The 14,217-nt window shown below is 38.2% G+C and overlaps 1 protein-coding gene across 6 annotated transcripts in view; it reads right to left on the bottom strand.

The window, feature by feature from the left end:
* Positions 1-14,217, bottom strand: part of TASP1 (taspase 1) — a 274,377-nt gene that overhangs the window by 95,311 nt on the left and 164,849 nt on the right. For 4 of the 6 annotated variants that reach the window (XM_062203858.1, XM_062203857.1, XM_062203860.1 and 1 more), the window contains one exon: positions 5,455-5,565. The exons of the other annotated variants lie outside the window; for them this stretch is intronic. In XM_062203858.1, the coding sequence (XP_062059842.1) occupies positions 5,455-5,565 (111 nt within the window). The remainder of the gene's footprint in view (positions 1-5,454; positions 5,566-14,217) is intronic. 6 annotated transcript variants of the gene reach the window in all.

Here is a 14,217-nt window from a genome sequence, read left to right as displayed (position 1 = left end):
AAATTACAAGGCATAGTAAAGAGCAAAAGACACAGTTTAAAAAGACAGGGTAAGCATCAGAACCAGACTCAGATGTGACAAAGATGATACTTGCCAGATCAACATTTTAAATAACTATGATTAATGTGCTAAGGGCACTAAAGAAAAAAAAGTAGACAATTCCAAGAACAAATGAATAATGTAGGAAAAAAGAAATGGAAAATTCTAAAAAAGAGCTAAAAATAAACTCTAAAAATCTAGATACTATTAACAAAAATGAAGAATGCCTTCAATGAGCTTACTATTAAACGGGAGACAACTGAGGAAAGATCCTCTGACTTGGAGGCTATCTCAGTAGGAAAAAACTTCCTTCTAAAATGGAAAAGCAAGGAGAAGAGAGATTGAAAAAAGAAAAAAACAGAACATCCGAGAACCATAGAATAAATACAAAAGGTGTAATCTCTATATAATAATATCTTCAGAAGGAGAAAAAGAAACAAAAGAAATATTTAAGGCAATTACGACTGAGAATTTCTCCAAAACAAGAAGGGTGACATATTTAAAGTGTTGAGAAAAAATACATCAATCTAGAATTCTGTACTCTGTGAACTTCAAAAGTGAAGGAGAAATAAAGACTGTCAGACAAACAAAAATTGAGGAAATTTGTTGCCAGTAGGCCTGCCTTTCAAGAAAAGTTAAAAGAAGTTCTTAAAAACAAAAAAATGTATATAGGCCAGAAACTCAAAACTGCATAGACAGAGGAAGAGAATTAAAAAAGGAAAAAGTGAAAGTAAACCAAAATTTTTTTCTTATTTTTAATTGATCTAACACATAAAATTCATTGAAAATAATAATTAACAACATTCACTTATGTACACTTATGTATAAGTGAAATGAATGTTTCAAGGGATGGGATAGAAGAATAAAAAATAATTTGTTACTATAAGCTTGTGAAGTGGTATAGTGTTATTCAAAACTCAGATTAGTCATAAATGTAGATTCCAAACACTAAGGCAATTATCACTGATACACTAAAAAAGCAGAAAAAATGGAATCTCACAAAATGCTTAATTAATAGCGTGAAGGAACAAGCATTCATACCTTGTAAAATGATACAGAAAAAACTACAGACAAGTGACATCTTGTCATCTCTTTCAGTAGGGGAATAAATAAATTATGGAATCACAGCATACTGACATATTACCAAGAGTATCAAGACATATTAAGTGAAAAATATGCTGACAAACAACATAATAGAAATCTCTTCTCCATGATTATTTAAAATGATGATAGAGATAGATGGATAGACAGACTGACTATAATGGTGCATACAAAACTGTGAGCACTGGTTCTTTTGGCAAGAGAAACGGGACTCAGATGAATGAAAAGGAGGTATTTCACTTATACAAAAGGTTTCTATGCATAAGCTGCAATGAAACTCTTTAGATATATCATGTATACCAATTATTTTGAAAGAAAAAAAGGAATGTCACAGTTTTCATAAGTAAAAGAGGAGGAATATCTTAATTTCCATAAAACCAAGCTAGTAGTTGGAGTTTTCCTCAATCACTGCTAGAAAGGAATTTAGCCAAAGTACTTCAAATAGGACTTGAGCTCAATCATTTACTGTTTTTTAATTTATAATTTTAATTAGTAACTAATTTAACTTATAACTGTACTGTATTTACACAAGTAGTTTAGATTGATCTCTGAACTCAACCAACAATTTTGGAGCTGGTTGTTATTTCAAAGACCAAGTAGAGCTGTCCCTTCATTCTACACATGAGAAAAGTGAGAACAGAGACTTGTCCTAAAGCAGCTACTTACACCTACAGTACATTAAAAGAAAGAGCCCAGTCTTGCTTCAAGTTCAGGCTTTTGGCAAATTCGATTTAATTTGTTCCAATTATGTTGTAAATAACATGCTGTAATTCTCAAAGAATTCCCCTAAAATCTTTATTTTCAAATCTCATTTCCAATTCCGCTTAAAAATAATTTCACATTTATTGACTGATTCTAGTAGAGTTTTCATAGAAATTAGCATCATAAAAGACTGCTTCTTGTCTATTGTTCTCACTTTCTTAAAACAAAACTGCTTAGGTAACTTTCTACACCCAGTAAGTCGAATGCATCTGAGAGTAGAAAGAGGCTGTCCTGACTCCTAGGATAAGGAACTTAAAATAACTTCCTTCGACTATTAAATAACAGCATTAATTAGGCAAGCTCTCAAGTTCCCTGTTCCTTTCTGAGAGCCGGGAATTTTTAACACAGGAGTTAATATGCATTAGCTAATGGGCAAAAATGAAATACTTCAGTTCAACTCTATAAGCAATTTGGAACAGCTATACAGAATGAGGGTACAGTAGAGCAACAGAACAGAAGAGTGACAGGAGCGCCTTAGAAGGGACACCAATGTGGAAAAGCAGAACTGGCCAGTGAACCTGTGGTTGTAGATTCAGTAAAGCACATCAGGTCATTCTCAGCAAGCAGGAAGTTACCATATGTGATAATTACGTGTTCATCACAGGGTTTCTAGGAAGTGTCCTTAAATGTCCAGTTTTCAACTCTAATCTTTCCTTTTAATGTTCTAGAAATGCATCTACTATATAAATCTGTACAACTCATAGCAAATTAGATAAATCACATACACCACTAAGGTCAGAATTTGGTTTTCCTTAAAAAGAACATTCAATAATGGTAATTGTTAAAAGAAAGTTAAGACATAAGTCTGATTCTGATCCGAGTAACATAAATGTAATCAATCTTTTTCTGAGAAGTCACTGGAGGCAGACCGCAATGTCTTGTTTACAACTTGTTTATTACTCATTCTTCAGCACATACTTTGTCATTTGAGCAGTTCTTACAAGTATATACACAGCTAACACTACAATTCATATCTTCACAACCTCAGTCCAAGTAACTGTGAAAAAGCACCTGCATAAAATTCCTTCATCTATTCTTCATTCGATAAACAAATCCAATTCTTTCCTGCCCATTATCTGCTTTTATTTTTCTCTCTGTGGCCAAAACTTATTTTCCTGATAGGATATAATACCTTATTAAAAGCCTGAACAGGGGCTAGCGCTGTGATGTAGGGGTGGGGCCACCACCGACAGGGCCAAAATCCCATGTGGTGCCAGTTCAAGTCCTGGCTGCTCCACTTCCAACCCAGTTCTCTGCTGTGGCCTGGGAAAGCAGTGGAAGATGGCCCAGGTCCCTGGGCCCCTGCTCCTGGGTGGGAGGCCCGGAGGAAGTTCCTGGATACTGGCTTTAGACCAGCCATTGCAGCCATCTGAGGAGTGAACCAGCTGATGCAAGATCTCTCTCTCTCTGCCTCTTCCTCTCTGTAACTCTACCTTTCAAATAAATAAATAAATCTTAAAAAAAAAAAAAAAGTCTGAACAACAATGCTTACTTTCTGAGGAAGTAATCCACATTTTACCCCTACACCAGGAACCTTCCATTTAGGCCATCAGTTACATACTCATCTAGTTGAATTCAGTTTTATCCTTTGAGCTTCTAAGTGGACTTTTTACAATTCTAAGTACAAACAGCTTTGGGATGAAATGTGTTTTGAGTAGGTGATGGCTAAATTTTAGCAAAATCAATAGTTTGAAGGAATCCTTATGTTGTGAATATGTTCTTTGCCATGTTTTGATTCTTGAATCTAAGTAAATTGGTATTTTAATTATGATGAATGTGACTATGCTCTGACAGCCCTAACTCCATTTTGAACTTTTTCTTGCAAATACAGGCTACAACCAGGCCAATCAGCTAACTGGTAGCAAGGAGGTCCATTATTTCACAATGGTCAAGTGACACGCCACACTGACAACTGTGTTCTGATGTGCAAATACGATAACTTTGTCCAGAATTTTCCCTCCAAGGTTAACATCTAGAAGCTAAGGAAATACACCTTCTGTGGCAATAACTACCAGTGCCTTCAACTTGTCATTTGAGAGATATCTTGCCATGACTCCGCTCTGCAAGAATTCACTCTGAGAAGGCATCTGTTAGAACGAAGAGCCCTTTACTTCAGTGTCGACAGCCTGACAGCAGTCTGAAACTGAAGCGTCTCCTTGAAGGGGTAGGTTTTCCTGGGCAATTTCCCCCATAGATATAGAGCGCAAGCTTATTTCCAGCTCTCAGTGCTCAAGTAATTTTCTCTTACCTATTTTTGCCTATCATTTCATACAGTGATCTTGCTTATTTCTGAATATTCTGCTTTTATGTACACATAAAACATACTAATTAAGGAACAATCTTTGCCTCACCTGGCTTGTCATTTGCTTAAAGGGTACTAGGACCTGCCATTTTGGAAAAGTTAATATAATCCCAGAGGTTGAACTTCTTACCAGATGTTAGGGAAACTGAGTCACCCTGGTTGTTCACCAGGATCCTACCACAATCCTAAAGACAGATTTTAATTCCATTGCCAAGTCTCTGTTTGTGCTCCTCTGTTCTCTTTCTCACTTATCCCAGAGATTCTGGGGCCAGTTCTAAGAGCCCTTTGTCCACGAGCCCTTTGTGGGGGTGACTCTTCCTGTACTGTGGGAGTTATGTCCTCACCACATATTTAGTACCTCATTATCCCATTTTAATTCTTTAAGTGGGGGACATTGCCCTTGCCGCAGCTTAATCCCGTGGTGTTCTTTCTCACTAGCTTATGTGTTCATGATTTATTACCCTAACCTCTTTTTAGCTATGTTTTATGTTTCTGATACAATTTCACAGGCCTTTCATACTAGTAAGCTAAATGTTAAATGATGGGGAAACCAGACTAAATCAAATGGCTTTAACTCAAAGTAATAGCTATGTATAGGGCCACTGCTAAGCCAAATAAAACCTTTCTACAGATTAGAAAAAAGCACTCCTCTAGGCAGATGTAGTTTCACATCAGGTTATACAGCTGGGCAAATGGTATCCAGGAGGGATTTCAATTCAGTCCTATGCAAGTGCACATGGCAGCACCAGATACAGGAATGTAGCACTGACTTAAAAGAACGAATCAAATTGTATTATAAAAATTTTACAGCAAATTGCTACTTGAATTTTAGTTTTGTAGGAATTTTATTCTACTATATATCACTGTAATCCTGGACTAAGTCTCATCACTTGGGCATTGGAGTTCAGCAGGTTTCATGCTGTATTACCTACTGTGAAATTTTTTTCATGACCAATATTAACTAAGGGTCTAAGTCTATGCTGGGTCCTAGAGTTAAATATATATTTATAAATATAATATATATTTGTATTATATAATATATATTTATATATAATATATCATATGTTATATTATATGTAATAATATATTTAAATAATATATATAATATGTATATAAATATATATATCTGTGTGTGTGTAAGAATACACACACACATATACAAATATATACAGTGTACCTGACTCAGCACTTATAGCTCAATGAAACAATCTAGATGTAGAAGGATGCAATTTTTTTCATGTCATACTTACTGATAAACTTGTTTTGCATAGTCTCCAACAGAGCTTGGTGAGCATCTTCAGCTTGTAAAGCATGTGAACATTCTCTAGCCAGTATGGTGCGCACGAGATGCTCTCCACATCCTGGAAGTCCAAGGAAATCAAGAATGATTGAGGAAAAGCAGTACTGAACACCCTGCTTGTCTGACTCACATACAAATTACTCCCCAGTGTATCAGTTAAGAAGTACTTATACTGGAGACCAAGTCTGTGAGGGATGAAATGACTTCTATGAACAAGCTGGCAGATTTAGTAATGAGAATTAGTAACAAGAAACTAAAGATACACGTGACTGTCTAACACTAAACAGAAATAAAAATAAGAGTAAAACCCCTTTTTTCTAAGAATAATTTATATAACACAGCTATTCAGATTCTCCAAGCAGAATTTCTCCCACTGTTAGGTAAACACAGAAGACCCTGTTTACAGTTTCTCGATTTGCTTCCTTTCAGTTGGCCTTAGTGTCCCATCAGTAAATGACTATTTACGGCCATGAGCCATTTTCCTTCTTGCACCCACACACAAGAGTGTAAGGAAAGGTCTGGCGCTGTGGCATAGCGGGTAAAGCCACCATGTGCAGTGCCGGCATCCCATATGGGCACCAGTTCCAGTCCCAGTTGTTCCACTTCCAATCCAGCTCTCTGTTATGGCCTGAGAAAGCAGTAGAAGATGACCCAAGTCCTTGGGTCCCTGCACCTGTGTGGGAGACCTGGGAGAAGCTCCTGGCTCCTGGCTTCAGATCGATGCAGCTCTGGCCATTGCAGCCAACTGCAGAGTGAACCAGTGGATGGAAGACCTCTCTGTCTCACTGTCTCTCCTTCTCTCTATGTATAACTCTTTGTCTCTCTGCCTCTCCTCCTCTCTCTGTGTAACTCTTATTTTTTAAAAGATTTATTTTATTTATTTGAACGACAGAGTTACAGTGAGAGGTAGAGACAGAGAGGTCTTCCATCTGCTGGTTCACTCCCCAGATGGCTGCAACGGCTGGGGCTGCACCAATCTGAAGCCAGGAGCCAGGAGCTTCTTCCAGGTCTCCAACATGGTTTCAGAGGCCCAGGGATTTGGGCCGTCTTCTACTGCCTTCCCAGGCCATAGCAGAGAGCTGGATTGGAAGAGGAGCAGCCAGGACTAGAACCAGCACCCATATGGGATCCTGGTGCTTCAGGCCAGGGCTGTAACCAATTGAGCCACAGCATAGGCCCATAAAAAAAAAAAAAAAAAAAAAAAAAAAAAAAGAGTGTGTAAAGAAGAAATCTAGGCAGACAGGGCAGCTGGAATCTTACCACTGACCCCCTACCCTACCTACTTTTCAGTGCATTGTCATCACAATCAACAGTTATATAGTGGTCTTAACAAAATAACACCTTTCTCACTGTCTTACCGTAATTTATAAAGCTTTCAGGGTAAAGACTCTCTCTAGTTCTAAAGAAATAGTACATTTTAATCCTGAAATGAACTTGAACCATTCAAATACACCAGGTAATGGTAGGAATAGAGGTAGGGAGATACTTCCTATACCATTAAGTTTTATAACTTTTTTTTTTTTTTTTTTTTTTTTTTTGACAGGCAGAGTGGACAGTGAGAGAGAGACAGAGAGAAAGGTCTTCCTTTTTGCCGTTGGTTCACCCTCCAATGGCTGCCGCGGTAGCGCGCTGCGGCCGGCGCACCGCGCTGTTCCGATGGCAGGAGCCAGGTGCTTCTCCTGGTCTCCCATGGGGTGCAGAGCCCAAACACTTGGGCCATCCTCCACTGCACTCCCTGGCCACAGCAGAGAGCTGGCCTGGAAGACGGGCAACCGGGACAGGATCGGTGCCCCGACCGGGACTAGAACCCGGTGTGCCGGCGCCGCAAGGCGGAGGATTAGCCTGTTGAGCCACGGCGCCGGCCAAGTTTTATAACTTTTAAAAGTAGAAAGTAGGGCCGGCGCCGTGGCTCAATAGGCTAATCCTCCCCCTGCGGCGCCGGCACCCCAGGTTCTAGTCCCGGTTGCTCCTCTTCCAGGCCAGCTCTCTGCTATGGCCAGGGAGTGCAATGGAGGATGGCCCAAGTCCTTGGGCCCTGCACCCCATGGGAGACCAGGAGAAGCACCTGGCTCCTGCCATCGGATCAGCGCGGTGTGCTGGCCGCAGCACGCCAGCCGCGGCGGTCATTGGAGGGTGAACCAATGACAAAAGGAAAACCTTTCTCTCTGTCTCTCTCTCTCACTGTCCACTCTGTCTGTCAAAAAAAAAAAAAAAAAAAGTAGAAAGTAACTGTAAAAGTAGGACAAAGGCTATTTAATTTATCAATTGATGAGTTCTAATAAAATATTTCCAGAAAAAAAACTTTATTTTTCTTAGAAATAACCAAATTTTTAAAGCCTACTCTTATAAACATTGGAAGAGAAAGACTTAAAAAAAATAGTAAATCACCCTTGAAACACATCTTTTATGAGTCTGGTGCTGTGGTACAGCAGGCCAAGCCACCATTTATGATGCCAGTGTCCAGTATTAAAGCACTGGTTCATTTAAAAGTTTTTCCACTAAAAATAATTCTTGCCGAAAGTGCTATGTTTGTTTATTAGAAAATCAAGTCATCCATTAATTCACATAATAGATAAAGCCTATAAATTAATCTAAGCATTCAAAGAGACTCAGTTCAAGATGCCTCAATTCTATCCTCAAAAAAAAAAAAAAAATCAAAGAGTATCTCAAGGATACACTCAGATTCCTCAACAGGACCAGGGACAAAGTAATGTTTTTCCAAATCATTCATCTGCATACACATACACACAAATGTAAATGAGAAGGGAAGGTTCCTAGTAATCAAAAAGAAGTGTGGGGGCAATGTTTGGGGTAGCAGTTAAGCTGCAGCTCAGGACACCCACATTCCACTTTCCGTGCCCAGGTTGGAGTCCTGACTCCACTGGTGATACTAGCTTCCCATTACAGAAGCAGATAATGGTTCTAGTAGCTGAGTCTCAAGTCACCCACATGGGAGAGGCAGATTAATTTCCCAGCTCCTAACTTTGGCCTAGCCCAACCCTTGCTGTTGCAGACATTCGGGGAGTGAACCAGGGGATGAAAAATTGATCTCTTTCTGTCTCTCAAATAAATAAAAAATAAATAAAATAATCTTCAAATAAATAAATAATCTTCAAATAAATAAAAGAAATATGGACTAAGATTGTTAAATCAACCTTCTAAATAATGGCTACAAATTTTTAAACCCATGAAACTAAAAGGAATACAAACTGATATATAACACATAATTCTTTACTCAGTTGGTATGCAATGTGACAGCATTAGGCACTAGCAACAAATCTCCCTAAGAACTATTCTTAATAATATAACATATATAATATTTATAAACCATGTTGATGCCTTTCATTTCAGCAATGTTCTCTGCATATATTCGTCTCTCCTCTCACCCTCCCTCCTTTTTTCACTCTCCCTATATATACACATGCAAACATACAGAAAAGCACATGTGTTTATTATACATGCATATAAAATATATACTTGTTGCTGAAGATACAAATAGTTCATAAAAGTGCAAAAGATTTGAAAAACCATCTGATATTTGACTAGAAATAACTTCTCTGTATTTTTTGGTAAACTGTAAATTTGAACATTCTTCAAGATCGAAACATCTCTTGGTGAACAGCTCCATTTAGAGAAAGAATGGCATATGTAATTAATACAAGGAAGAGAGGTCCTCAAAAAGTTCATGGAAAAAGCATATTATAAAAACTGTGTATGAATTTCAAAAAATTTAGCTTATGTTTCAATTCTATTTTCTATTAACTTTTCAAATATAACTTTGTGAGCAGGATTATGGCAATCCTAATTTTGCTAATTTTTCCTACATTATTTTTATAATCAGAGAAAGGAAAAATAAAGCTAATAGAAAGAAGACATGTTTGACACTTACTACATAAAGACACTGTGCTAAACTCATGAAACTGTACAATTTTTAAATCCCTTTGTACACAAAACATGTTGAACAGTGAGATTTTATACTTATGGGTGATAACAATTGTTGGGAAACTGGCATATTTTAAGTTAAATGAATCTTCAGAAAGTCACATATGCATGTGTCAAGTGAAACAGCTAAACCATACGAAGTCAACAAAAATACGTGTGTGTTAGGGGAACTTCCTCCTCTGCTGTAAAACAGAAATACACAGTTTTTTAGTGACTGATTTTTACCAAGAAACTTTTTAAATGAGTAATATTATTGACAGATACAGCTTTTAATCTGAGAGACATGGTATCAAATGCTTGTTCTTCTGCAGGTTCCAACCAGAGAAGTCAAGCCACGTTTGATTTCTGCAGTGTTCCCCACCAAATTCCAAGGCTTCTTAGAACATGCTGCCACAGAGCTGAAGTGTGATTCAAAGGTAAATAGTTCCAACCTTTACTCAGATATCAGAAATAAGCACTTCATTACACCCTCTTTTAAGCCTTACTTACAACTGAGTATGCTTATATTCTCAGATCTTAGCAGAAAATGTAAATTATTCACAGAGTGAGAACTTCAATAAGCCTAAAGGAAATGTGGTAAATACTAAATTGTAAAAGAACTTAAAAAGTAAACAGTTATTCAGCATTGCTAAGAGTGACAAATGAATGGACTGAAACACAGATTCATAACTTAAAGCACTGATCGCCTTTGGAGGATGCTACAAACCAAGTAACTATTCTGAAAACTGAGAAATGAAGGAAAACAAGCAAGCACTCTGTCCTAAGAGGAACTGCATAGCAAGGTAACCAGAGTTTATAAAAAGAAATTTTTCTCTATGGAACTATCTCAAGTAATAAAGAAAGGGGCCAGCGCTGTGGCATAGCAGGTAAACCACCACCTGAGTGCCGGCATCCCATATAGGTGCCGGTTCGGATCCCAGCTGCTCCACTTCTGATCCAGCTCTCTGCTATGGCCTAGGAAGGCAGTAGAAGATGGCCCCAGTCCTTGGGCCCTTGCACCCATGTTGGGGACCCAAAAGAAGCTCTAGCCTTTGTGGTCAATTAGGGAGTGAACCAGCAGATAGAAGACCTCTCTCTCTCTCTCTCTCTCTCTCTCTCTCTGCTTCTCCTTCTCTCTCTGTGTAACTGTGAATTTCAACTAATCTTTTTTTAAAAAAAAGTAATAACAAAAAAACAGAATTAGTATATAAATATTTCTAACTGTAAATTAACTGATATAAATAATAATCACTGATGACTGATAGTATCATAGATACAATCAGATGTTCTATGTCTCTGAATAAAATTATGCTTATGGGACTGGCATTGTGGCAAAGTCAATTAGCCATCACTTGTGACGCTGGCATCCTATATCAGATGTGGTAAAAACACTCTGGAATACCAGTCAGAACAGCAACATTTGACTGCAAAGACAAACAACTGTCAAATCTCAGTGACTTAACAAAACAAAAATGCAATTTTCAATGTTTATAGGCCATGCCTGGGCCACCTGGGCAATCTGTTCCACACACTTTCTCAGGAACAAAACAGGCCAGCAGGAGGCTCCTGCACCTCAAAATGCACTCTCTCTACCATACACAGGAACAAGAGCCACCTACGGCTGTTTTCGTGCTTTAGAGTGAAAGCGACATATATTATTTCCACTCCAGTCCTTTGGCCAGAAACAACTTTATGTTCCCAGGCAACTGCAAGGGATCCGTGTAACATGAGGAAGTATATGGATATTCAGGGAACATTAAGTTGAATGTTTCTAGAACATCTGACCAAATCCAACTTTATATGCGTTACACTTGCACAGCTGAGGGGTACGACAATCTTCCTGTGACTGAGGGGTGACATAAATGAGCACAAAGGCCCATCTGCTAAGGAAGGCAGGAACGGACAGAGCAGTGCACCAGAACTGCACATCAGCCCCAGATTCCTCCCAGCTACCTTTTTATATCTGATTTTTTAAATATAAAATTTTAAATGAAAAATCTAAGCCACTGTAACTGAGTTTTCTTTTCTAAGCCCACATGCTTTCTTCCCATTCATAAGATAAATTTTACCATTAAACCATTTTTCAAGTGTTCAGGACAGTAGCGTGAAGTAAATTCACACTGTTTACAGCCATCACTACCATCCACCTCCAGAACTTCTGACCTTCCTAAAAGGAAACTCTGTACCTAGTAAACACATTCCTCATCTCTCCCTCCCCTCATTCTGGCAACCAGCATTCTACTCCATTTCTATGGATTTGACTAGGGTACCTAGGCACCCCATACACAAGGGTACTTTGTAAGATTAATGAGGAAAATAGAATGAAAGTTTATTCTGCTGTAAAAAGTTTTGGAAATCCATTCAATTTTTTTCATGAAATGCTTCATGAGCTTCTTGAAGACCCCTCACCTTCAAAGATTTCAAAAATTTTGTACAAAATAAGCTCATGTTGAAATCCCATTTTCCATGAATTTTTTGCAATACCCTCATGCTATGGTTTGGATATTAGTTTGGGTATCCCCCAAAAGCCCAGGTCTTAAAGACTTTGGTCCCCAAAGTCTTAGGTTAGGGTCACTAAGGGGGCAAAAGGGAATCCAATTATGTTGTTTAGATATGGAGTCTTTGAGAAGGGATCAGACTAGGTTAGGTTTTAGGGCAGGGTCCCCACAATCAAATTGTGGTGGCTTTATAGAAGAGACACAGACAGACATACATTCTCTCTTTTGCCACGTGATGTTCTGGCTACCTCGGGACGCTACCAGCAAAAATCCCATCATCATGTGCCAAGCCAATGGGGCCTCCCAATATTGCACTGTGAAATTCTAAAACTATGAGCAGAAATAAGCCCTTTCTAAGGTTAGCTTCCCTCAGGTACTTTCCCATAATACTGAAAAGTTGATGAACACACCTTATAGGAAGAACCATTTATCTATTTATCCTTTTATGACTGACATGTTTCACTTAGCATCTTCAAAGCTCATTCATGTTGTAGTATATGTCCAGATTCCCTTTCTTTTGCAAAACTGAGTACTACTTCATTATCTGTATGTATCATATGTTCTTTATCCACACATCCATTAATGAACACATGGGACCAAATGCATTCTTGATGTGTATAAAGGGCTCTTGCTTGCAAACAAAAATGGCTCAGAAAATTTACAATGAAAGATAACTTCTAACTACTTTATCTAACTCAATACTTTGCATAGATTCAAATATAATTTCTAGGAAGCTCATGTGGATTTATTTATCAGACATCACTAGTGCAAATACATTTAAAAAAATTATTTGGGGTAAGACCATTGATTTTAACTGTTTTTTGGGAAATTTGATACATTTAATTGTTCCAACAGGCAAATTTCTTTCTAATTAGTTTCAATAAAGGGGCCAGTAATTAGGTTAAAGTAAGTATTTTACATTGCCTGAGAAATGAAATCTTACATACTTAAGAGTGTCTTTCATCCATGTAAAGAATAACTGCTCCCTCAGCCACGTGATACCATTTCAGGGAGGCCATCTTTAGAACATCTGTTTGTGGCTTTGTTTAGAATCCAGAAAGAGTCAGCAAAACCCCAAGGAAAGGAGAAGAATTAACAGAATAACTTTATTTTGCCCTCATCTTTGTTTGCAACAGTGCTACCATTTCTGTAGTAAACACATGGGCTTACATTACAGAAAGCTTCCGTGTCTTTATTAAGGAGAAATACAAGATTTCTGGGTCAACCATGAGGGTCTTCTTTTAGAACAGTCTGCCCATTTTAGTTATTCAACTCATTCACTCATTCGTTTTCCTTTTCTCCTCCTCCTTCTTCCTCTCCCTCTACATCTCCAAAATCCTCTCTTTCTCCCTCCTTCTCTCTTCTCTCTCACACACACACTCCTCAACCTGAAGGCCTCTAGGGTAGGGGTTAATATTATCTAGTCTATAGTCATGTTGAACCCAGCTGGATTGCATTGGGATTCTTTATTTAAGACTCAAACTCCTCAGCTGTGAAATGGAGAATGTTATAACAACTACCTTAAAGAGCTGTTACAACAACAAAATGAGACAAAGCCACATGCTTGTAGCATGAATTTGAGCATATACAAGTAACAAGCACAACAATGAGAATAATGACACTTAAGGGTAACCATTTTCTCGTTTTACTGTCTCTCCTTATCCTATTCTCTGTTTTCCTTCTGTTACAACAAAGTGATTCTGAACTAGCCTATAATCACCACTAACAGCACAAAACTGAATTAAAAGAAAGTTTATTCCTTAATTTGAAACCCTGAATGCCATTACTTCAAAGCGCACTAAGCCATTACCTAGATTCAAAATGAATCCCAAGTAAAACTACTAATATCAAAACAAATAACAAAAAAGATTTCTCTTAGTCTGTAAGGATAACCTGTGGTTTTCCAGGGATTGTAGAATATGCATAATTTTTATTTGTTACTTATTCCTTTCATTATAACTATTTTTTCTCCAACTGGTTTATAACTGACTTCAATATAACAGTCCTGCGTTTTAATACCTTCTCTTTAATCAAGGTAGAAAGGTCAAGGCGGAACCTTGAGTTGTGGTGCAGTAGGCTAAGCCATCGCCCGCAATGCTGACATCCCATCTGGGGTGCTGGTTCAAGTCCTGACTGCTCTACTTTGGATCCTACTCTCCCTGCTATTGTGCCTGGGAATGCAGCAGAAGATAGCCCAAGTGCTAGGGCCCCTGTCACCCAAGTCAGAAACCCAGATGGAGTTCCAGACTCCTGTCTTAACCTTGGCTCAGACTTAGCCGTTGTGAGTGAATCAG

This window comes from Lepus europaeus, chromosome 10, assembly GCF_033115175.1.
Source record: "Lepus europaeus isolate LE1 chromosome 10, mLepTim1.pri, whole genome shotgun sequence".
Taxonomy (NCBI): Eukaryota; Metazoa; Chordata; class Mammalia; order Lagomorpha; family Leporidae; genus Lepus; species Lepus europaeus.
This window is presented reverse-complemented; position numbering and strand designations above follow the sequence as displayed.